The following is a 25,905-nucleotide window of genomic DNA, read 5'->3' on the forward strand; positions in this document are numbered from 1 at the left end:
GCTAGGAAATTTTTCATTCTATGTCAGGACCGGAGGCGAGGATTATGCTCGTTTAAAGCTTGCTCACCACCAAATGAGACATATCAAGGATCGGTTTAAAATAAAACCGCTTAAAGGTGGAGTCGGAAGACCAGTCCGCAGCATTCAGAATGTCTTCCAGACGAGCGCCCAGGGTAAAAGCCTTAGAGGCCATCGCCCCTCTGGCCGAGTGTGCTCCAAAAATCTGCAGGTCAATGCCCGCCTCCTGCATTACCCACTGTACCAAACGAGCAATGGTGGGGGAAGAAACCGCCTTATGAGGTTTCCTAAGTGAAATGAGCAATTGTCGTTCCCCAGGAGGACGAAACTCTAACATTTCCTCATATGCCTTAAGGCAAGTTACCACGCACAGTTTCGGGGAGTCTGGGAAAGCCGGGTAAGATATAGAACGCGATCCACACTTCGTTCGCCTATGGATTGTAAAAGTGACCCCGTCGGGGGAAAAAATGCGACTGGTAACATCCAGGGCTCTAACATCAGAAACCCTCCTGCACGAAAAAAGGCAGAGAAGCATCGCCAATTTGGACGATAGCTCCTTCCTCTAGAGGAACCTATTCGGTTGCCATGATAAAAACAAATTCAACACTCGGTTAACATCCCACAAGTGGGAGTACCGCGGCTCCGGGAGTAGCGAGAGGCGGATGCCTCGAAGCAGGCAACAGACCAAGGGATGCTCACCCACGGGGAACCGTCCAGCATGTTGTGGCCCGCGGAGATGGCCGAACGGAAGGTATTGATGGTTCTGTAAGCCAAACCTTCCTCCGCCAGAGAGGCCAAAAAATTCAAAATGGAAGTCACATCGGTTGCCACGGGATTGAAACCCCGTCGCACACACCAACTACACCACCGTCTCCATGTGGAACGGTATCGTTTGATCGTGCTGTCGGCCCAGGCCTTTGACATGAATTTCTCAGCTGCTCCCGAAAGGCCTGGGACCGCCCAGCGTCCCCTGTAATCCTCCAAGCCATGAGGGCCAGTCCGCCCTGCTGTATCAACGGATAGGGAACTCCGTCCGGATTGAGCAGAAGCGTTGGAAATAGGGGGAGTGGGATTGGAGAATCCCAGGAAAGTTCCAGAAGAACTGGAAACCAGGCTTGAGACCTCCAAATCGGAGTGACAAGGACCACGTCCGCCGACTGACGACGCACCTGGGCGGAAACTCTCGTGATCATGGCAAACGGGGGAAAGGCATAACCTCTCTCGAGCCGCCAATCCTGCAGAAATGCATCAGTTTGCGCTGCTAGGGGATCCGGTGTCCAAATGAAAAACCGGGGCAGCTGGAAGTCCAGGCGAGAGGCAAAGAGGTCCACTGAAAAGAGACCCCAGAGGGATTGAAGGTCCGCGAAAACCCCCGGATGCATTCTCCAAAGACTGCTGTCGTGGAGATGCCAAGACTGAAAATCCGCCACCTGGTTGTCCCGACCCAGGAGATATTCCGCCGTCACCGACACATGATGGTCCAGACAATATTTCCAGAAATTCGCTGCCATGTCCGAAAGTGCCCTGGAGCGTGTTTCCCCCAAGATGGTTTATATACCGGACGGCTGATATATTGTCCATCTTGAGTAGGACGCAAGAACGGACCGACTCCTTGGTCCAGCACTGGATCGCAAAGGACCCCGCCAGGAGCTCCAGGCAGTTGATGTGCAACTGTTGTTCCAAAGGAGACCACACACCGCCGGTAGCGAAGTTGCCACACCGCGCGCCCCAGCCTGATCTGCTGGCGTCTGACTCGATAATATCTGGCGCCGAACCGAAAATCGCTCGGCCATTCCAGGCCTCCATGTTGGAAAGTCACCATTGAATCTCCTCTTTGGCTTCCGCCGAGAGCAGTATTTTCCGTGAATAGGACAGACCCCGTCGCAGGTGTTGCGCTTTGAGGGGCTGAAAGGCTCTGTAGTGGTGAGGGCCTGGAAAAATGGCCTGGATGGGCGCAGATAACAGGCCCACCAAGCGAGCTATCTGTCTGACGGAGAGCTGATGTTGAGTAAGCGCTCTCCTTAGCTCGTGACAGATTTTCGTCATCTTCCGTGAAGGAAGGCTGAGCGTAGTGGCCACCGAATCGATAGTAAACCCGAGGAAAATCACCTTTTGGGAGGGGACGAGCGTTGATTTCGCCGTGTTGATTATGAAACCCAAACTCTGGAGTAAATTGACCAACGTCTGAAGATGACGAGAAAGGGTCGGGAGACATTGCGCCATCAGCAAAATGTCGTCCAGGTACACTATGAGACGCATCCCGGACGCGCGCAGGCGTTGGATCACCAGACGCAATACCTTGGTGAAACACCAAGGAGCAGAGGATAGTCCGAAAGGAAGAGTGGTGAACTCGAAGACCATGTCCCTCCAAAGAAACTGTAGGAACCTCCGGTGAGGAGGGAAGATCGGGATTGTCAGATACGTGTCCTTTAGATCTAGGCGCACCAGCCAATCGTTGGGTCTGAGGAGGTCGCGAAGAAGATGGATTCCTTCCATCTTGAAATGGCGGTAAACTAGCCACTCGTTGAATTCGCGCAGATTGATCTTGGGTCTCTGCCCTCCCATCCGCCTTGTCTACCAAAAAGAGATTGCTGAGGAACCCTCGAGAATGGAGTGCGTTTGAACCACCGCCCCTTTGAGCAAAAGAGACTGGACCTCCTGATCTACTAAGGCGGAGTCCGCTACCGAGAAGACTAGGGGACGTGGAGGAGCCTTCTGAAAAGGTTCCCCGTTTAACTCGATATGAAATCCCCGGACAGTCTGGAGCACCCAAGCGTCGCCCGTGACAGAAGTACAAGCCTGGAAAATATGCGCCAGCCGGCCCCCCACTTTTAGTTGGGAAGAAGGGAGAACACTTACCGGAAGAACTGGAGCCGCCTCCGGCTCTGCCACCACGGTTCTTCCCCTGCCGTCCTCGTGTCGGGTAGAAATTCCCGAATCTGGCTTGGTCTTGGTATGCAGACTGGTTGGAGCCTCCTCTCTGCTGATTTGGCCGGCCGGACGAGCGGCCCCTGCCTCAACCAGCCCTTCTGAAAACCCGCGGGTGAGACTTTACGGATGGAGAATTGCGCTCTATCCAAAGTTGTGAAGGTATTCACGAAGCGCCCTAGCTCTTTCATGAAAGGTTCACCAAAGAGGCCGCCCATGGCAACCGGGCCCGCCTCGGAGTCAGCTAAATCCCCCAGCTTGGGGTACACCTTAATCAACAGGGACCTTCGTCCCTCCGTCGACAACGCACAGTTTGTGTTCCCGAAGAAAATGACCATGCGTTGGGCCCAAGAGGAGAGGTTGTCTGGAGATATCAGGGCCCCGGACAACTTAGCTTCTTCGGCCATATCCAGAATTTTGGTGATAGGCCCGAGAATATCCAACAGTTTATCCTGGCATGCCCGCCATGATCTATCAATTCCCTTTTTGGGGTCCTTGATAAATTTCTGCAGAAACGTCGCCATCCGCGGTCAATTTCAGGAGTCGCCGCCGCCGCAACCTAGTCTTCTAATGACGGCCGCGGGCATTCTGCCCTAAGGCAATTATGAACAGAGGCCTCCAGAGGTCGTCAAATGCGACTGGCTACATACTGGGCCACCTTGTCACAGGGCGCCCAGTCGGAGGACCTAGGATGCAAAATATCCTCAGGATCAAGCATATCCGCACAGAGGTTCTGGGGACACGCGCCCGAATCCAACGCAGCGGACTCTAGCTGCGACAAACCGCAAGGACGGGAAGGCCCAGCACCGTCATCACTCCCTTGGTTCGAAACTCCCGGGTTAGGCGCCGCCGGAGGGGATCTGTTGGCCAGGAACGCCTGCTTGAGACGGGCGAAGGTGTCCATGTCCACTCCAGTTTCCTTGGCCCGCTTAGCGGGAGGAGGAAGGGGATCCTCATTAGGTGTACTAGAAGGTTGAGAAGCCGGAATCGCGTGTGTTGCTCTGGCCAGCCTGTCGCAAGCTAGCTCAATTCTGCGTGAGAGGCGATCCTCCAATGGAGCCATGGCCTGCTCCACCGCCTTATGAATGGAGGAGTTAACGGCGTCGTAGAAGTAGTCGTCCCACTGCAGCGCCGAAAGCGGATCCTCGTCCCACTGCAGCGCCGAAAGCGGATCCTCATCCCACTGCTCCTCCTGGTCATCCAGGTAAGTAGCGTCATCATAGGCCTCCATTACAGGGACACACAGAGCAATAAGCTCCAAGAGTATATGGCGAAAGACCACGGGACAAGTGAAAAACTTTGAAGGAGGTAAACTCCGTGAATTGAAGGCTGGGTGTCAGCCAAGTCAGGGCAAGAAACTCTTGCGTGCAGGCACTAGGCCTTGAGACCCGACAGCCCTGGTGCAAAAATGAATGGGCAGCCTGTCCTTTCACTGGGTCTCAGCAGGATTCCCCCGCAAAATACAGACTCCTAGGAGCGTTGGGAAGTGGCCTGAATACAGACCCCCACGACCGGGTGCACTCCACCGCAGCCTTAAATATTGTACAGACCTTTAATTAGGCGTCTAGGGGGGCGTAAACCTGAATATATGCCCACAGGCAATGTACAGACCGCTAAAAACGGTGTTGGACAGGCAGGGGCTCACTCGCTGCTATGCGTTCTGAGATTCATGCGCAGAATGCGCAGAATGCTCGGAACGCAAGCAATGACGACAGCGCATAGACGCGCCCTCTAGCGGTGAACCAAGGCACTGCGAGCCGCACCACAGACGCGGCCACTAGGGAGGAACACTCCCACGGAATAACCGCGAGTCAGCCGAGTAGCGGCTGACGCGTGACCTCACAGAAGGTATTCGAAGCAACAGAAGCGTTGAGGAAAACGGAATTCACCGACCGAAGAGCGCGAACGCTCTGATGCGAGGGAAGGTGAGACCCGTGCGCGCTGGCGAAGCACTTGGCAATAATCAAAGCACGCTAGCAATGACAAAGCACTCGCTGGCAAAATCAAAGCGCTCGCAATAGGAGTCGATTACTAGCGAGATAACACATAAGTATAATGAAATCAACAGTACGCATAAATCTGAGAGAAAGAAAACATGACTTATCTCAGGCTGCAGCAGCAAAGAAAGAGGGAGGTTAGACAGTGAAAGAGGACTACCAGTACCTGAGGGAACCTGTGATTTGACTATAGAGCAAGAGACATTCTAGATGCGAACACTATTGTTTTTTGTGTTTCCAGATGCATCATGGGAACACTTGTTGTTGATGACTTTAAAATGGCTGCTATCTTTAAAAGTAAAGAAAGTTAAGCATAATCCTCGCCTCCGGTCCTGACATAGAATTTTCTCCACCACAGATTCTGCTAATTCGAGACCTAGAGGCAAAGTTGGATTCCGAAGCTTCTCTGAGCTGAGGAGTCATCAAGATCACAGAGACACTTGTGGCACTTTCAGTTGTATACTGAGACTATTTGCACTTCTTCGAGTACATCTTGGAAAGTAGTGATATCACCTACTGGACATGTGCACAAAGGAGATGCTGCTGAGTAACTCTGAGTATATGTTGAAAATACCTCAAAAATGGACTAAGGCAATGGAGATGGTGAACAAATAGCAGATCTTCTCCTTTTACCGCTCTCAGTTGTTGCTGGAGGAGGCCAACTTGAATTGGACTAACAGGTGACACAGACATAAGCATCTGCCCGGTGACACAGATGCGCTCTTCTCAACCATTTTTGGCTTCGATGTTAGCTATAAAAGCAGCAGTGCGCTTTGAATGGGATCAGTGGCAGGAATTATAATTCTTAGCACTTTTGCAGGTAAAGACGAATGCGGTATGGAGAATTATAGACTTCCTGCGGGACAGCCAGAAAAAGGAGTATTAGATGAATGCCAAGACCTTGATGTATTCGAAGGCATAAACTTCAATGGTGATACTAGATGTTGTGACAGCAGAATTTTTTTATGTCTAACTCCTCAAAGGTGATCTGTTAATCACCGATTAGATTGTCAGAGGTTGTTCACCATCATCATTGAGCCATGCTCCAGTGATAATATTCTGGAGTGCCTGGTGTTTATGTAGCCTCTTTTCTTTGGATCTACCCACAAGTGAGTCCATCCATGGAGATTCATTAGAGGAATTACTCTCTGTAAACCGCCGCCTGGCTCTCCTGGCCTCCTGCTCAACTTTCAGGTCATTAAACTGTCCTCACAAGCATATTCTGTCTCTGTCTTTTAGGACAACAGGTGGAATTGCTGAAGGAACTTTTTAGGAAGTTGTATGAAGTCAAAATATTTATAGTTCTGATCAGGGTCGGACTGGGAATCGTAACCGGCCCTGGCAAACTGCTAGTCTGCCCCCCTTGTGCGGCCGAGCTGTTTGCCAGGGCCGGTTTTGGCCAATTTGTGTAGAGGGGGCCAATAACAAAAACAGACCTCCAGGGGCCTAAAACCAGCCCCCACCGTGGCGGCCCACCAGGCAACGCCCGGTGCCTGCTCCGGCCAGTCCTGCCCTGGTTCTGAGGGGGAAAAAAGTCTGTATGACACAGGAGAAAATCTTCCTAAATTTTTCTAGGATACAGTTGGCACAAGCCAGAAAAAGGAACTGAAACGGTGATGCAAACAGACAGTACTTTGCTTGCTGGGTGAGAGAAGATGCCTATTCCTTAAAGTAGCATTGCCCTCTTTTTGATCTGGTGCACTTTAGCTCAGTAGGTATTCTTTTTCGCCATTTTTTCCTACTGAAATATGAGAATGCATATGTTTCTCACCTAAGCAGCTATCATATTTCAGATAGGTGATGCAATGTAATCTGTTGTACTACTTTTACCTAAATTGGTTATTCTAGTGAGAGGAAAAACTCAGCAAAACCTTCCTGCCTAACTTTATGGAGGTGTCATAAAATACTTACTCTTAAATGTCTACTGCCCATGAAGCATTCTCTACTAAGCCATGCAAAAGAAGTGTACTTGAGTCCCCACATGTAGGTTGGACTGTTCTATGTTCGTGACCATCAGTGAGGCTCCTACAATGCAGAATTATGTCACTTTAAAAAAAAAATTGTGATGATGTAATTGTACAGAGTGCTATTAATGTACTTTCCATTACAGTAAAGAACATGAAGATGTGCTTTACACTGTACAAAGCACATACATAGATCGCTGCACCTGTGAATAATAAAAGACAACATTCCCAGAGGGGTAATTGAGAGGGTATTTCATGAAAAGGTAAGGAGAATCTAGGCAGGAGTAAGTTATTAAATAATTTCAGGTTAGGTGTCGCTAAAAAATGAGTATCTTCAAGAGTTTCTGAGGGAGATAGAGAGTCAAAGTTCTACAGGTTGGTTATGATCTCTAATAAGACGTGCTTAATCCTCTGGAAATGGTTAATAGATTGGCACGGTGGGGTGCACTATTTAGGATGTTAACCTCTGTATGTTAAGCAACAGATTTTGAATGTAATCCCTTTGAAAGAGAGCCAGTGCAGATCCTTCATGACTTGTGCAATGTGATTGAATTTCTTCTTAGCAATGCCAAGCTTGGATGTCTAGGGCAGCATACTTTCTAATGTGCTGCCTGTCAAAAACGCATTGCCAAAGTCCATGCGGGAGATGATGAGAGCATAAGTCGCAGTTTAACTGTGTAACTGTTGGGAGGCTTTGGTTTCTCTTTAAAGCACACAGGCAGATGTTTGCTGACTTGATGATTTTGTTTTTATATGCAGTGATAGCAATAAGGAGCGGTTCAAGGTGAAGCCTAATGAATGTAATATCGGAGTTGGGAGGAAGCTATCAAGTTTAAGTTCATTCTGTAGTATTCATTTTGATGGTAATAACTCTTGTTTTTGGTGGATTTAGCATGAGGAAATTGTCTGACATCCAACACAATGTTCTTACTGATGGAGCGCAGACATATGATCTAGTCTGTGGAAGTAATTTTTAGATAAAGTTGAGTATTGATGGATGTTAACTCCGGACTCCCTCAATGAAAGGCTTAGTGGCTCAAGGTGGTTATTGAACTTAGTGGAGGTACAAATGAATCCCTTTGAACCACCACATAACATATGGGAGGTTTATGGTGTGTGAGTATCAATTTTCACCAGCTGTTCACTCTGGGATAGGAATGAGGCTAACCATTTCAGGACAATATCTCTGAATGCCGTTCTGTTTTCTAGCAGCATAATGAGTAATCTTTGGTGATCAATGATAACAAATGATACTGCAAGATCACGTAAATCCATTAAGCACGTGTACCCCGTGTGTGGGATGTGATCAAAGTTGTTGAGCATTTTTAGGTCCCAATATCTGCATTACACCCAACTCCAAATTCAGACTGGTAGTCAGCCAACAGATGACTATCATTGCTGCAAGTAGTTAGCCGAGTAGAGCAATTGTTTTTCCAAGCCAAGGAATGGAGTTATATAGCTAATTTTAAGGATTTTAGGGGAGAATCTCTTTTAACGGAGCACTCACTAAAATAATCCAGTGATATTCAAAGAAATGGAATTGGGATTTAATCATGTTTGCCGGGACGATGCCTTGAAAGTAATTTGTGAATTTGAATTGTTGATTATTGTGGACAAGGCGTCCATGGTTATTGGAGGGAAAGTGTTAAAAGTTTTTGGTGGAAGTTGTGAGAGTGAAAGGCACAAGTAGGCCACTTATCTCTGACAGTGCCAACTTCATCAGAGCAAACATAAAAGAAATCTTTGTATCTGGCAGTGTGGATGGCCAAGATTTGTTTTTGGATGAGAACCGCTTGCTTTAGCATTTTTAATGGATTGTTTGTATTCTTTCCTTAAGGTGTAAGATCGGTTTGTAGGATTGGAAACTGAGGCTCTCCATGTGTTTTTGCAGTTTGGAGCAGCTTATCGTTTTCTGCAGATCAATTTGTTTAAGCATGGTTGACTGGTTCTGGGCTTCAGCTTTTTCCTTTCAGAAAAGCTATACTATTTACAAATTAAATTGTATGTGCTCATTGCAGAGTTTAAATTAGATGAAAGTTTGATAACGTTAATTTCTAGAAGCATAAGGAATTGGATATTGGATTATGTGATATATTTCTTCCACAGATCAGATTTCAACTTTCTCATATCTTTCAAAGTATTAGATAGAGTGGGCTGAGATTTAGATGAGGAATAGAATTGGCCAGACCAATGGCTCCAAATAGGTAGAAAACATTTAAAGTGTTATATGTAGGGCTGGAGAACATTTGACATAGTCTTTTTAGACTAAAAAGGTTGTTGAAGATTGTGATCCTATATTGCCATAAAGGAGTTCTGGCAATGGTGAAGCTTTGCAGCAGAGGCAGAGATGTCAATAGTGCAAGATTGTTGGAATGAGCCATAACTCATGAGATACCCCTAACTTCCCTCACCACAAATGGAATATTTCTCTGTGCAACTGCATATATGGTTTATGTCATGCTCTTTTGTTATGTGTAGCAGTTTTAAACAAGGGTATTTAGCTGGAACTGGGATAAAAGATGATAAATCACACTTTGTGAAAGTCGCACCAAATAGGTCTCGACTATTAACAGTGTTATTTTCTTCTGAAGAGTAATTTAAACACATTAAATGAGAACGTTTTTTATGACAGACTATTTAATCAAATGGAATTGTACCTTTCCACTGTCATTTTGTGAAGAGGCCACGTCAGCGTGGTTTGTTGGTTCTTTCCTTTAATAATGATGGAGCACAGTGCTACAAGGAATTTTCGACTACCCAAAGTGACTGTCGGGCTCTGGTGGCTTCCCTTCAGCATGTTAGAACTTGATCAGATAACTATCAACCCCAGGCAAAGTGTTCAGCAGAGTCATGCTGAACAGAATAAAGGAACAATTCAATGCTCAGTTGAGAGACCAGCAAGCTAGCTTCCACAAAGTTAGATACTGCACAGGCCAGATTGCAACACTGTGCATTATCATTGGCCAGTCGATGGAATGCAACTCCCCCGCTATGGTAACTTAGACTATGGGAATGCATTCAACAGCGTGGACAGAGACCCTTTTGAAACTCCTCCACCATTACAGTGTGCCAGATAAACTCATAAGAATCATCGGAAACTCTTACAAGGGAATGACCTGCACGATAGTCCATGGAGAACAACTCATGGAAGCCTTCAAAGTGAGGACCGGAGTCCGCCATGGTTGTTTGCCTCTTGCAATTTCTCTTTCTGCTGGCATCCACAGCGAGGAGAAGAAATGGGATCCAGTTGACACCCTGGATGCAGCTCAACAACCTGGATTTTGCAGACGACCTAGCCCTACATTCCCATAGCCATATACAGATACAAGAGAAGACTGACAAAGAGGCAGCCACATCAGCACAACTTGGCCTCAACATCCACAGGGGAAAATACAAGATCCTGAAGACTAACACAGCCAGCACAACTGCAGTCACTTTTGCGGGCAATGCAATGGACGAAGTTGAGGCCTTCGCCTACCTGAGCAGTGTCAGACAACAGGGCAGCACAGACATCAAGGCAAAAAAAAGAGAATTATCGGCAAAAACTTTGCTTCAGCTAACGAAGATCTGGAGCTCCAGGGATCTAATGCTGGAAACCAAGATCAGGCTTTTTAACACCAACGTAAAATTGGTACTTGTGTATGAAGCAGAAACATGGAGGGCAACAGAGCGAGATCCCCACCAAACAAGTCAAGACCTTCCTCAACAAAGGTCCTCTAAATCTGCTGGTCAAACACCATCAGCACTATGGCAGCAGGCTTTCCAACTCTCTGCTCATGAAGAAATCATGGAAGGACGCTGAGGCTGGATAGCTCACACACTCTGCAATCCAGCATCAAACACCACCAGGCAAGCCCTCACTTGGAAACCCCAAGGAAAAGAGGAAGGCCAAGAAATATCTGGCATCAAGGCTGACTACAAGGAGATGGGTTACACCTGGAGTCAGTTTGAAAGAAAAGCCCAGGACAGAGTTGGCTGCAAAGTAATGGTTGATGGCCTATACCCCAGGAGGGGTAAAAGGCATAAGTAAGACATGCCCCTGCCCAGGTGGCTTACCTTCTGCAGGTTAAAACTTGATCAGTGGTGGACACGGGAGACTATTCTCAATGTGTCCTCCATTTTATGGAAAGCTTTTTGACTCGCTGCTGTGCAGGCGGAGTTGCACTGAAGGGATTGTAAGAGATGGGCCCCCATGTACTGGCTTCATTTTCTCTTTTTATTGGTTCCAGCCAAGTCTGGTAGGTGCTTATTTTCCGTCATAGCGTTACAACAAACAAATGATGGACAGAATGCTGACAATGCAGACATTCTCCCCCAGTCAAGAGATCTGGGTTAAATCCATCGTTCTTTCGCCCACTACACCACCCCAGTTTAGACATGGCCATATGCAAATCAGTCTTGACCCTGTGCCTCATGGGAACAGTCCAGCCCGAACTGCCAAGCCATGTCTTCCCTGGACCGGAATCAAGCATCCTAGGACCGGTTTCTGGATATCAGCCGTCATCAGCCAGGATAGCTTGACTCCAGTGGCGTAGTGTGCACGGGTCCTACGTCTGGGAATACCCATCCCACTTAGGGCGAAAAGCGTTACAACAAACAAATGATGGACGGAATGCTGACAATGCAGACATTCTCCCCCAGTCAAGAGATCTGGGTTAAATCCATCGTTCTTTTGCCCACTACACCACCCCAGTTTAGACATGGCCATATGCAAATCAGTCTTGACCCTGTGCCTCATGGGAACAGTCCAGCCCGAACTGCCAAGCCATGTCTTCCCTGGACCGGAATCAAGCATGTCTGTCATAAAAAACGTTCTCATTTAATGTGTTTAAAGCTGTATTTTAGGGGTAGCTTTCACCAAAGTTTGGGTAGATTGATGATGTAATCTTTGGATTTTCCACATTTGGTTTCTATTTAAAGCACCAGACAGCACAATTTATCATTCAACATACAAAGTGTATGTACTTTAAAAATGTAGGATTCAAATTACCTATGGGGATGTATAAAGTTTGGTCAAACATGCTCCATATACTTATCGCACATGCACAGCTGTGCAGGAGGGAATGTCAGGGATTTCTCAAGTAGTATGGATTAACTTCAATTACACTGTACTGAGGAGAAACTCTTTGAATTGTATTTTACCAAATGGCTGGAAACTAGTTGTCCCAGGGTACCCTGCAGCAGAAGTAATCAGCTGTCAGATGTATCGACGCCACCCTGGAGCCTTGGTGACTATTGAACCACTGCCCACTCTGGACACTCAGAAGCCATTAGGAAACTTCAATTCAAGTCCCAATTCACCACACTCTATGGAGCCCGGTTGGGCCCATCTTCTAATTTTTCCAGCTTGAATCGTTCCTGCTGATGCTGGTGCTATCATGTCTCCCCTTCTTCGGTCCTGATGAAGACCCCGCCCCCAAGAATTTCAATTCGGTGGTTCATTTAGGGGTCGAAACGTCGACTGTTCCATGTTTTCCTTCAACATATGGGATGGACAGTGATTGTATAACTGCTTCCTCATTGATGTTGTCACATTTATGTTTCTTGCCATTGAAGTGGCAGGCAAGGTCTTCCAATTGATTGTGGATGTTCTTTAACGCACGACCTTCCTCCCTCACACCGTCTGCACTCATCCCCAGTTTAACTGCACTTATCACCTCGTTTGCACCTGTTTAATCTAAATGATGATGATAGTGACATGTTTATTGTCCTCTGAAAGGTTGATATGTTGACCTAATTCTGTTTCCAAATGATTAAAAATTGTCATTTATGCATCTATTAGGTTGCGTCAGAATTTCACATAATTTTCTCAAACAAATGTGTTTTTAAAGTGTTGAAAATCATTCCACTGTGACTGTTTCTTTGTACTAACCCTCATGTGATGGGGCAGGGAGAAAATGCTATGTGACCTCCCAAGCCTCAGGGAGGGATGCACTGGGAACAACCACCTGCCCAAAACTGACAGACAGCAGAGCAAGTCTTCCTCGATAAATGCCCTTATTAGAATGTAGCACAGAAGAAAGCAACCCCTAATGCAACATAAGACAGTTCGACAAGGAATAGGCGAAGAGACATTTTGCCATCCAACTTACACAATCATTGCCTGGGCCCCAGTCTTATAATTGATGGCCTATGAGCAGATATGAGGATCTTTTGTATTTATAGAAACAGGCCTTCTTCAAATGTTCATATACAACAAAGTAAATGCATTTGTAGTTACAAGTTACATTTAGGGTCCTAGTAGTTAGGTGATGCTAAATCTTACTAGGAGCTTTTGATATTTCCAGCTCAGTCTCCAGGTTCTCTCTGACCCACCCAACATACACTAGTGGAATAGGAGTAAGGGAGCATTCTACACACAAACATTTCAAGGCCACAGAAAACTCAGCCAGGGCAGGCAACAAACATGGTACAGCAAAGCAATGGCCTTTCTTCACTAACACTGATATCAAGGCATTAGGGCTAGCTCAGGTGCCTTTTTTAACCATATATTGCTTCCATGCTAAAAGACGCAAACTTTCCTGTTAATATTACTTTTATAAGCATGTCAATTTTGGTATCACAAAATTAATATTTGCCGTTTTTATTATCAAAAATGGTGCACTTATCAGCATACCCCCCTTCATATACTTATATGATGAATGCCTTCAACAAAAAATATACAAATGATGCTTCACTATTTGGTTAAAAGATGGCTTTATCCGTGCTGATATAACCCTAACACATGCAGCAGTTTAAGTGTCCAATTGCCTTTAGTGATGCTGTATTTGCTCACATCATCCGACTTAGAATTCTCTCTTACACATACATTGGGGAGGGTTGGAAAAGATCGTCCAGTATGGTTTCACACAATATTAGGGACATTTTTATAGATTTTTTTTAGTTATGATTTAATATTTAATAGTCAATGTTTTAAAATTTTTGATTACAAACTCTATATTCTGTTGCCACAACATAACCGAAGAGCACACCCTTTTAGATCATAAACAGCGAGCATGAATTAGTTATATATAAAGTAGCATGCCATAATTGCCAATGCTGCACAAGTTAAGACCATCATGGACCTGAAAATGAAATGTTCATCTCAAACCATTTAAAGGTGAAACTGAAAACTGAATGACAAACATACAACAGTGAGTGGCTTTTCTTTGTGCTGCACTCACACGAACCTTTGTGGAGGAAATCCCCTTAAAAGAGAGGCTCTGAGGAATGGTACATTTGGGAAAATCACACCGGGTGTTTAGGCTTCAAAAGTGGACTAGTTCTTTTTAAAGTCCCCAGTAGCTAAGAAAAAAGCCATTGTATCCTTTATTTCTTTTTTACTCTCTGGAAGACTTTCTTCAAGCTTATACCAATTGTATTCAAGCACTTGAATTATGCGTGTATGTCTATCTGTGTCTGTGAGCGGCAATCCACTAAATGAGGAGAGATTTTCATCTTGAGAAAGCCTTATGTACAAAAAGTATTTCTTAAGAGTGGATAAATCAGGGAGCTACCACTAGTCAACTAGGATTCCCAGGATTTGCAATCCTGAGTGAAGTCTCATCATGAAGTTCAAATATATTCTTACCCAAAAGTCAAGAGAGCTAAAGCTATTTGATAAAGACTGTTTGTCTAAGACTAGGAACTGTCTATATGGAACAACCTTATGTGAAGAAGTCCAAGCTTCACAGAACTGAACATTTAGTCGAATTTGGACCTCAAAAATATCCACCTGCATACCACCTCTGGGGAAAATATTACTTTTCTTCTTCGGTTTTGTTTTTATTCTAGCATCTTTTACTCTTTGAGGTCCCTTTCCGCTTTTTCCACCAAATTGGATATTTTTTGGCTCTCTATTTGATAGGTTGTTATTGAAGGGTTCTCCTACTCAGGGGTTGTCATCTTTTCTCCACACGCTACCAGCTACATTAACCGTACTCGGTTTTGTATTCTTTGTTTAGTACATCATAAAAAATGACAGCAAGTTTAGAAGTTTTTGCAAACTTATAACGCAGCCATGAACAAATGAATACATTTTACTGTGTGAATGCAGAAAGCTACAACAATCGAAAAGTGTTTACCTTCTGTGCTTAGTCCTGGGCTTGAAGTAAACTTTGCTACATCCACAATTTTCACAGCAAACTGCTGCCCCGTTTCTCTGTTGATACATCGCCGCACCACACTGAACGGACCCCTGAAAACAAAAGTCACGTGTTAGCAATGTTTGAATAATTATTATTATTATTTTTTTTTACTAACTTAATGAAAGCTAATTGTAGAACAATTATAGGAAGAACATTACAGTTAGTTTCCAGCACAAGTCTAGCTTCCGTACGTATAAGATTACAACGCAAAAACACAGAATTCTGAAGCATACCACAAACGTGGAATCCAGATATTCTCCAAAAAATCTAAACAGGCCTGAATACACTTGCAGGTGGTGTGAGGCTCTGCTTTAATGTGTTGCACTTGGGGTTATGGAAGGCTCTACTGACACCTGTCAGAATGCTAAGAAAAAACTGACTAGAATGCCAACTATACATAAATCACAGGAACACAGTCCATGCCCCGAAAATTCTATATTTTGTAATTTCTCCATTTTATTGTGATTGTATTGGTAAAATTGCAACTGTTTGAGAAGGTTGACGAAGGAGAAATCCCTTGAATGCTATCCTAGGTTTGCACAAAGCGTACCTCAAATGTATACAGAATATCGCCACTGATGTGTGAGATTCAAAACTGTTCACGAAGAGCAAGCAATGTTGCAGAGATTCTTTTGCTGTTTGTTTACAAACAACAACTAGAGAGACTTTTCTTTATGAAGTCTTGACACAGACAGCTTAGTTCTCTGTTCTTGAAAAGCTGTTATCTACCATACGATATACATAGCCTGGGCGTTGGATCAGACAATTGCTTGTGACTGGATAACTTCCGTGTCCATCTCAGTTCCATGTTCATTTATCCAGTGGCTTTCCTCTCTATTCTTGTGCTGTTCGCATCAATGGAACATACCTACTTTACCAGGTTTCTGATTTGTTGCCTTGTATCCTTCCATTGGTGATATGATATCTAACACTTTCTTATCTTAACTATTCGAAATCCTCTATGCTTGAATACAGCAATTGCACTCACCTACTAGACCACTCACTTTTTGCAAGGTCTCAAACCTCCTCAACCACCCCACTCTCCATCAATTTTCCAACCCCTATTTTTTTATTGTTTGAATCTTTATGCAAGGACACAGCAGTTGAACTTATATGGGGTCCTTTTCTTTCTTTATTTTTTGCAAGTCTCCAAGCCAGTATGTTCATTTTACCAATCCCCGCACATGCTCCCCATGTTACTTACAAACCCCCCTCCCTCACATGCTGTACCTTGCCTTATTTCTTTCTTCTTAATATCGTTCTTTTTCTTTTTTATATTAGGGCCCAGTATCTGCACTCTTCTTTCCTTTGGATGGCAGCCATGAAAACTATTTTATGTTTTATGCTTGCCATTCCAAAAAGGCTTCGAAGGTAAATGAAAGTAAAAAAAAATAGTTGTCAGTATGTATACACAGACCGCACCTTGAATGGTTTTTTCCAGCAAAATACAATTAATTTAAAAAGTGGTCACGGAGTGTGCTGCCTATCTTGGAATGGTCATCTTCAAGCAAAACAAAACGTAATCAAAATGTCCATCATATCTGCATGCGTAGGCATGGTGGTCATCAAGTTGGGAAAAAAAACATTGAAAAATCCGAAAGGATTCACAAATTAGACAATCTTCAATTTACAGAAACAGTGCATGTAACAAACTCTGTCAAAAAACCCCGGCGAAGAACATTCAATAGCCTGCCTGTAATGCAGAACACACATATGAGGGGAAGCCCGTGTACGGGCTTAGAAAACACTCTGAAGAGTATTCCTATGACTTCACCAAAGAGGCATCCATTTACCTTGTGGAACAGTTTCATAGTTTTACAAAAAGAACCACCATTGAGACTTGCAAGCTTCATCACTTGCTTAGCAAGTTCAGTAAATCAAGATGGCAAAAAAGGATCCTGCCCCTCCTTCAATGATCCACAATTAGAAACGCGAGAATCCACATAAAGTAAGCTTTGTATATCGCGCTCTTCAGTCTTCAAGCCCTGGTGCCATAAGTCTTACCTGCAAAGCCTGCCGTGAGGGGAACGGCCCGATTTGGAGCTTAAAGCACAGGTTTCCTGCAATTTTCACCGCCGTGACAGGAACGGCCTTCGGACCTCAAATCCCAGCGTTCTCTGCTCCGGGCGCTCGCCGCTGACGTCATCTGGCAGCGCCCGGGCAGCATTTAAACTTCCTGAGGGCCCCGCCGCGCGGGACGCGCTCTTCAGTCTTCAAGCCCTGGTGCCATAAGTCTTACCTGCAAAGCCTGCCGTGAGGGGAACGGCCTGATTTGGAGCTTAAAGCACAGGTTTCCTGCAATTTTCTCCGCCCTGACGGGAACGGCCCTTCGGACCTCAAATCCCAGCGTTCTCTGCTCCGGGCGCTCGCCGCTGACGTCATCTGGCAGCGCCCGGGCAGCATTTAAACTTCCTGAGGGCCCCGCTGCGCGGGACGCGCTCTTCAGTCTTCAAGCCCTGGTGCCATAAGTCTTACCTGCAAAGCCTGCCGTGAGGAGAACGGCCCGATTTGGAGCTTAAAGCACAGGTTTCCTGCAATTTTCACCGCCATGATGGGAACGGCCCTTCGGACCTCAAATCCCAGCGTTCTCTGCTCCGGGCGCTCACCGCTGACGTCATCTGGCAGCGCCCGGGCAGCATTTAAACTTCCTGAGGGCCCCGCAGAGCGGGACGCGCTCTTCAGTCTTCAAGCCCTGGTGCCATAAGTCTTACCTGCAAAGCCTGCCGTGAGGGGAACGGCCCGATTTGGAGCTTAAAGCACAGGTTTCCTGCAATTTTCACCGCCGTGACGGGAACGGCCCTTCAGACCTCAAATCCCAGCGTTCTCTGCTCCGGGCGCTCGCCGCTGACGTCATCTGGCAGCGCCCGGGCAGCATTTAAACTTCCTGAGGGCCCCGCAGCGCGGAACGCGCGCGGGCGAAGCCCGGGCCAAGGGCGGGCCCGTCCTTGCCCGTCGAGGACCGTAAGAGGCCGGGCTGGGCATCCCCTCTAACACCTGTTGCAGTATCTCCGAACTGTAAGTGCTGCTGGTGGTGAGGTCGTGTGGTTGTGCTACTTGCCCATATACCTTTGTCAGCTCCCGGTGCTGCATTGTCTAATCTGCCTTAATTGACTCACTGATGTTTATGTGATATTTTTGTCTCTGTGCTATTTGACTGATTTGGACTTGGTCACATTACCTGGTACTGTGCCTTAGGCCACGCAGGATACTAGTCGCCATCACCTGCGGGTTGTCAGAGATTGCAGAACAGCCAAGCTGGCCTACACCCTCACCGTCTCTTTCTAGTTTGAGGCTGTTTAACTTCTTCTCTTACCCCTTTTTTGCTTCTTGCAGGAAGTAATATTTATCTAGTTTGTCCTGTGTTCCTTCTCCAATTTAGTTGCGGCCCGCTTTAATAATGAATAGAAGGGAAAATAAGAAGACTGCTATTGGGGGAGGAGTGATGGGCACCCTGGATCAATTCATAACAAGAGCAGCTTCAGTCTTGGAAAAAGAGATTGCGAATACTGAGACGCCTTTCATTAGAACCCCTGATGAACAAAAGATCCTCATTGGGTCCGCTAGCCGTAGCCCATTCACTTATTCAATCTCCTTCTACAGCCCTACAGCTGAGGGTCAGTGACCTGACCCCCCTCCAATCTCAATCCCATTGCACTGGCAGCGAACCCGCTAACCTTTCCACTGCTCCTTCTCCTGTCCAAGTAGTTGTTCGTATATCTTCATGAACAGAATAACGACTAAACAACGAAAACTGTAAGGTTGGGCATGTGTGGTTTATTGTGGTCTATGTGAAAATGAAACATTTTACAGGGATCCATAAAATATTTTCCATATTTTATGGATCCAGGTGAAATTTGAGTTTTTATACCACTATAATTTGAACAATAAAAGCATCAAAACCTGCATTATAGTATACATATTGCGTTAGTCCTAATCATCACCACAGAACAGACCTGGCTGTTCGAATAGCCTCACCCACGCTGTGCCTGGATACCCCTCGGGGTGATTAGCATGTTCTAGAAATACAGATTGATTGAATAAATCAGTTTGTGCATCAACAATAACAATCCAGTTAAAGTAAAAAAAAATTACAAAATTGATATATTCTCATACCAATCATCATCCTAGTGCAAGCTGCATAATTCATACAACACTAAAGTATATTAACAGCACAACTCTCTTCCTTGTCAAGGGGGCATCAAGTCAGAGGTTCATTTATAAATCTATCCAACAGAGTCTAAGAGAGTCCCTTTTAAATTGAAGGTGCAGGATTCCTAAAGTCGTTCATGACTGTGGAACATTTAAAGAGATCCTTTTCAAAAGTTTTGAAATTATGGGTATTCTTCAACTTTTAAATAATCACAATTGGCCTTTATCCTAGCAGAAAACTCTGCGGAAAAATGTTCAAGTATTTTCCCTTTTTGATTCATCAGTATAAGGCATAAACATAGTTTCAAATTCCCAATCAAATCACTCTTTGTGGGAGTGACTCATAGGCTTACCACAATTGTATACTCAAAAAGTATAACTGTTTTACAATGCCAAGCTATACATATGAAATGTGCTAACTACTCTCCATGGCTAGGGCATTTGTGATTCCATCACAGCTTGGACATTCATTTTAACAAATTTCATTTAATTTAACTATACATTTATTTTCCCCTAATATTTAGCCTGTATTGCAAGTAAAGTTGGATGCAGAGTATACAAAATCCTTCCCCAATGAGGAGAAATGGGTGCAGTTCAATCAGTATAATTCACAGAAACTAAGCTACAACAGCATACAGTTTACTGCATAAATCAAAAGGTTTTACGACACAAACAAATAACACACAAGACCACTTTAGAGGTGGTAAATTAAAATCCTGATACTAGGACAAGAACCTAAAGCAGTGTTTCCCAAACTGTGGTCCGCGGACCCCCAGGGGTCCCTGACACATTCCTAGGGGGTCCGCAGGCAGCAGTTTTGAAAGCACTGCAAAGTATCTTGTTTAATTAGCAGTTTTCAAAGAACAATAAAAGTGTCCAGATAACACCAGTGATTAGTGTCCCTGCTGGAGAGAGATGAGAGTGTTGTCAAGTGGCAGCTTTGACTTATCTAATGTAGCACAGAGGGTTAATATGCCTACTGCAAAGAACGTGTAACATGTATTTTAAAAAAACAGTATTTTATCTGCATAGGTCAGCGGGTTACTGCTTTTGTCAGAGAGATTCTTTTGTTACTGTGCAGTTCATAAGTGACAATTTGTAATCTAGCACAATGACCTATAAACTGTCATCAAACAGCTGCTTGCAAACTGCAAGGTACAAGTTAGTGACTTATGTTTTTTCCCCAGCCTTTCATTATCCTGATGCCGCTAAAAAGGTTTATTTGGGTGGAAATACATTTGTTTTGTTAAAGTCAATGCTAACCACTGTGTTATGTTCTGAATCCTGAGTGTGTGCTTCTCCAGGCCAAGCACTCTTTTAAAATGCCTACTAGTATGAATGACATGTGAATTTTACACCTTGTAGTCCCTTTTGCCTTATGTAACATTTTCTATGAACTGATTTACACGTATGATTCACTGTCTCTATATGTGTGTGATGTAAAGTGCTCTGACATCCTACAATGGTATGAGAGATGGTATAAAAAATGAAATACAGGTGACAGAGGGGCTATGGGGAGATGAGAAGCACTGTTGGAGGGTGATAGTGGGGGAATCATTGAAGTCCCCTCAGAAAGATTGTCGTATTCTGGTGCATAGTCAGGTTTTCATTTACTATTCTTTAAAAGCTAATACAATTCAATATACAATGATAAATGTGTTGTAGACTGCACCATTGTTTCCTAAATGTTTTGGGGGGAGAGCCTCCCAAAGCCCCCTTTGTAGTGGTCAGGCTCACTCACTGCACTTGGTGTGCACCGTATGGGGACTGATCTGAAATCATTTGCCAGGGCTGCTTTGGATTTCCAGTCTGGGCCTGGCAGGAGCAGGAGCCTCGTACTGCGAAATAAAACCAACCATTGAAAAGTTAGTCACGGAGATGCAGCACCAACCTTCCCATTAACTTTTTTCGTTTTTTTGCAAATTCTTTCAATATAAAATACAACAGAAGTGGCGGAGAGTGTCGTTAGCCTCCCTGGCTTAACAACACACTCCGCCACTTCAGAAACGCAGGGCTGCACCATATTTACAAGAATATGGTGCAGCCCTGCGCTGGCGCTACACTTCACAGGGGAAGATTGTTTATGTACAGGAAGGTCCCCCTTCCTGCACATAAAAAAATCTTGAAATGTTGTTTTGTCACTTCTATGTGTGCTGCTTAATGCAGCACATATGAAAGTTACAAAATGTCTTTTTGTTTTTTTTATTAACGATTGTTGATGTGCAGGAGGGGTCGCCTTCCTGAACATAAACAATTCAAGGCGTTTTGCAAAAACGAGGAGAAATGAAGCATTTCTCCTTGTTTCGCCAAGTTAAGACCAGGTTTTCCCTGGTCTTAATTTTGGCGCTGCCTCCCATTTACGCTGCCCTTATAAATAGGGGGCCGCGTCAAAATCAATGGGTGTTGCAGGGGAAACGCCCTCCGCAACATCCACTGCCCACCCCTTTCACGCTAAGCATTGGCTGAAAGGGGGTCTTATTTACAAGGCAGTATTAAGCCACAAGGCGAAGCCCCTATCGCCACGGGAACGTCTCAAAAAGTGATTTTCCCATGGTGATAGGGACTTGTAAATATGCACCTAAAATCATTAGTAATTCGAATATTGTGTGCACACGTGTGTTAATATTTTTCGAATTACTGTTTTAATGTTTGAAATTTAAATCCTACAAATTGCTTGGGGGTCCCTGGCTTCCAGTGGTGACTCAATGGGGGTCCTCAGGAGTCAAAAGTTTGGGAACCACTGACCTAAAGGACTAAGACATTCATGCTAACATAGTACAAACAAACTTGTAAAAGTTATTTCTGTTATTAAACGGTTCTTACTTTTAGAAAGTACATCAGAAGAGGTCTAAAGAGGACCTGTTCGTTCTAAAGGGTCTTTCATGTACATTGATAAACACTACAGGTTATGATAGCAGACATGAAGCCACGCTTTACACACTTTTAATAATTCCTCAATAGAATTTTTTACTTTAACCACGAAACATAATCATTAATAATGCAACAGGATATTTGCAAACTGTCTTTAAGCTGAAGAAAAACTGCTTAATAAAATCTCTAAGGCAGCAAGGAGAGCTTTATCAAAATGGAACTACCAAACCAACTTGTGTACTCAGTACCATATGGCTGCATCCACCTCAATTATTCCAAGCCAAAAAATGCATCTTGAAATTATAGGTCTGTGGATTAGAGATACATCACAATGGAATAACCGTGTTTTGTCTCACCGGAAGTAATTTAGTGCAGACACAACATGCATTAATGGTGTAATTCTTCATACGAGCAACTTAAGTTTTACCCAGTCCCTTTTTAGGTCTCGCCTGACCCAGCGCTTGCGCTAGTCTGGCGAGACCTTAAGTAAGGGCTTCAAAAAATGCTACCGCCGGCTACAGCTTGCAGTGCATGCGCGCAGGCGCGCGCTTATGAGCAGAGGCGCCATATGGCATTCCTCATGCTCATTAAGCGCATCGCTCGCCGTACGCTTGATCGCGATCGCGCATCACTTTCACTTGCGCTTGCGCTTGATCGCGAATACTTTCGCAGCCGCACGCGCGCACCGCTCCTTTTTTCTGAAGGTTCATAGGGTCATGATAGTACCTCTGACTATCTTTGCATGGGCAACGATGGACCAATATTACAGGAAGAGTGAACGTGACATCACACTCTTTTTAACCCACTGATGACTTCACGTAATTCACCTCTTGACTGACTGACGCACACCTGTCCTCAGTAGCTTCCTGCTTGTTGCTTAGGCGCTAGCGAACCGGCCAGGCTTGGAAACTACAGAATACAGACTGAGCTCTCACAGCCACATTAACTTTCTGGTCTAAGACCATCGGTGGGAAGGGCAGTGCCAGGGGTACCAAAGGGCAATCCAGGGGCACCTGCATGCGTGATTGCCTCACGAGACAATGGGTTGCGCCCAACTACTCATTACCAATTCACTGCAGCCTTGTCTTCCAGCTTCAGCCAAGACCTCTGATTTAATTAGCGGACACTAATGTTGCAGCCCTAACTTTGTTAGTCTCCAAGTCGTGCCCCAATACTTCTAATCAGGATTCGCTGAGTGGCGGCCCAGGTCACCGAATCCAATATGGCGTGATGTATACCGCTTACCATTCTTACGTAATTCAATTTGAGAGCGCGTGTGCCCAAATTAATCATGCGTTATGATCTGTAATGTAAAGCGTGACGGATAAAACCCCGGTCTGACCTCTGCAGCCCACCGCTACAGCTTTTTGTCAGCAGTTGGGAAAGTGGACAGAGATCAGGCGCAGTGTGGTTAGCACGCTACATCCGCAGCTGTGAAACCAGGGCGCACACGAGTTCGAATCGTGGCATCCCAACTCGATGATATTTTTAAAATACTATCTCATGTCCTGTGTCCAATGACCTGGCCTGAAGCAGGGAGTGCCTAGAAGGAAAATATCAGGATTATGGACTCTACAGTGCTTTAGATGCATACTGATTTTGGAGTCAATTTTGACTCTGTAAACATTTCTTCGTACCTGCACTAAACACCTCTATGGATTCTCTGGCCAGCGTGGCATCCTCATTTTAGGTACTGTCTGCTGATCTCCGCCAGGCCAGCGCATTTCAGACAGATTCAAAAAGCCCCTTCGGTCAATAATAAAATCCACTGCTCTCACAGTATTTAATGACCAACAATGGGGATACCTATTCATGTGACAATTTGCTAGGTCTTGCATTTAACATTTGTAGGGCCGGAGGCCGGTCTTTCCGGGTCCTGGCTGCAAAGTTATGGAACTCTCTCCCGCTTTACATTTGTGAAATGGATGAACTTTTGAAGTTCAGGAGGGCTATCAAAACGCATCTGTTTCCTTTCTCAGCCTAGTGTTTGGATTGCGCGCTTCTGCCCTTATACAGTGTTGTGGTGTTGGGATCTTTTTTAAGCGCCGGGACGCCCCTTGGCTGGGGCATCTGTGCGCTATAGAAGTGATTGTAACATAACATAACATAACAGGTCCCATCATGATATATAAATATTGTTTCAGTGACATTTATGACATCACACTACATGATCCAATGAAGTGGCAGGATTAACTTGGCACCATGACAACACAACACAAAAACCTAGTAGTCCGTTTCAGCAGTCTTCACGTAGTCCTCGTATAGTGCGTGGAGCCGTGGACCAGTAAGATTGCAGCTTTTGAAAGATGCGGTGACATTACAATTCACAGCAAGTGCATTGGCCAGGATACCACAATACATAATTACGCGGGGGTTGCTTCTCATGATCTGATTAACCCTCATACCCCTGCGTATTCCATCGCAAGTATGTACAGCACGCCTGTGCCACAATACAAAGAGGCAAATAGTGTGTTTGATATCACGGTGCACAAATCTCTGGACCACATTTAAAAATGTACAAGAGCGGAGAAGTGTGGCTCACTGGTTAGAGGCAGCAGACCCGGAAGCAGAGGGCGGCCCGGGACCAGGGTTCAATTCCCGACGCGGCAGGGTCGTGGACCAGGGCCAGCGGACTCGATAATTCTCGCCTCGGTGCCTACTCTAACCAGGGATCACACTCGGCAACTCTGGCCATTAGCTTGCCTCATCTCCACAACGGCCCCCCACATTCTCTGGGGATGACTGGTTTCACCTTGGAGATACCCAGGAGGGACCATCTCACAGGGATAGCCAGGACGGGTTCCCCAGCGGTCTACAGCGCCACGACACCTCAGGGCAGCAGTGCGCTTTACAAAAAAAAAAGAAACACATACATGTGGTATGCTCAGACAGTGGATTACAATGGATGAAACAAACACACCTAAGGATGCTAAAAAGAGAATATTCTGCTATGCCCCGGTTTGTACTTTGTTATTTGTTTTGCATTTGTTTATAGCACAGGCTTGACCCGAAGATATTGCAGCGGTTTACATGAGCACAAGTTGCATTACACAAGTCTTTTTTTTTTTTTTTTTTTTTAAGGTACAGATGTGGCCAGAATCACAGGTTGTTGAGCCGACACGGAGACTCGGACCTTGTTTCCCAGTTCCAAGTTGGCAGCTCTGGCCTCCCTGTGTTGCTGGTTTCTTTTCCCATCATAGCCTTGTGGGTAGTCAGTCACGTGTGTGGGTGGCTTGGCCATCTGCTGTATATTGTGGTTGGTTGGGATTTGGAGGTGGTTAGAGAGGTAGAAAGGACTGTTTTTGTTAGGTCTGGAAGGCTCGTTGCCTGGGTGTCTCATTGCGTGTCCGACAGATGCAAAATTCTGTGTGTATTAACTGTCTTGGTGTGCATGTTGATCCCTTTTGTTCCTGCCACGTCATGCTGTCAGCTGTCACAGTGGGCCTGTGCCTATCAGTGTATCCCCGTTCCAACGTGTACTTTAGCATCGCTCTGTCCCAGTGTGTGTTAGTGTCTTCATTTCTCCCTGTTCTAGTGTCGATGTATCCCTGTTCTAGTGCCCATCTTTGTCTGTCGGAGTGTTTGGTTCCCTAGTCCAGCTCTCATTTCCTAGTTTCAGTGTTCATATCCGATGTTTGCACTGCCTGTCTCCCTGTCCCAGTGCAGGACTCCAGTATATCCCTGCCCCAACGTCTGTTTGCCGTTCACAATGTCTGTGCCTCTGACCCAGTGTTTAAGAGTGTTCATCTCTATGTCCGTGATCGTCCGTCCAGGTTTTTCTGAGTCTGTGCATCAATGTTCGTGAGTCCTTGCCCCAATTGTTGTGAGTCCTTGTCCTAGAGTCTGTCTTAG

At 45.3% G+C, this 25,905-nt stretch overlaps 1 protein-coding gene across 10 annotated transcripts in view; it reads right to left on the reverse strand.

Moving 5' to 3' along the window:
• CASK (calcium/calmodulin dependent serine protein kinase) overlaps positions 1-25,905 on the reverse strand; it is a 1,269,229-nt gene that overhangs the window by 991,077 nt on the left and 252,247 nt on the right. For all 10 annotated transcript variants that reach the window (XM_085622943.1, XM_085622946.1, XM_085622949.1 and 7 more), the window contains exon 2: positions 14,971-15,083. In XM_085622943.1, coding sequence (XP_085479069.1) covers positions 14,971-15,083 — 113 coding nt within the window. The remainder of the gene's footprint in view (positions 1-14,970; positions 15,084-25,905) is intronic.

This window comes from Triturus cristatus, chromosome 8 (genome assembly GCF_964204655.1).
Source record: "Triturus cristatus chromosome 8, aTriCri1.1, whole genome shotgun sequence".
Taxonomy (NCBI): Eukaryota; Metazoa; Chordata; class Amphibia; order Caudata; family Salamandridae; genus Triturus; species Triturus cristatus.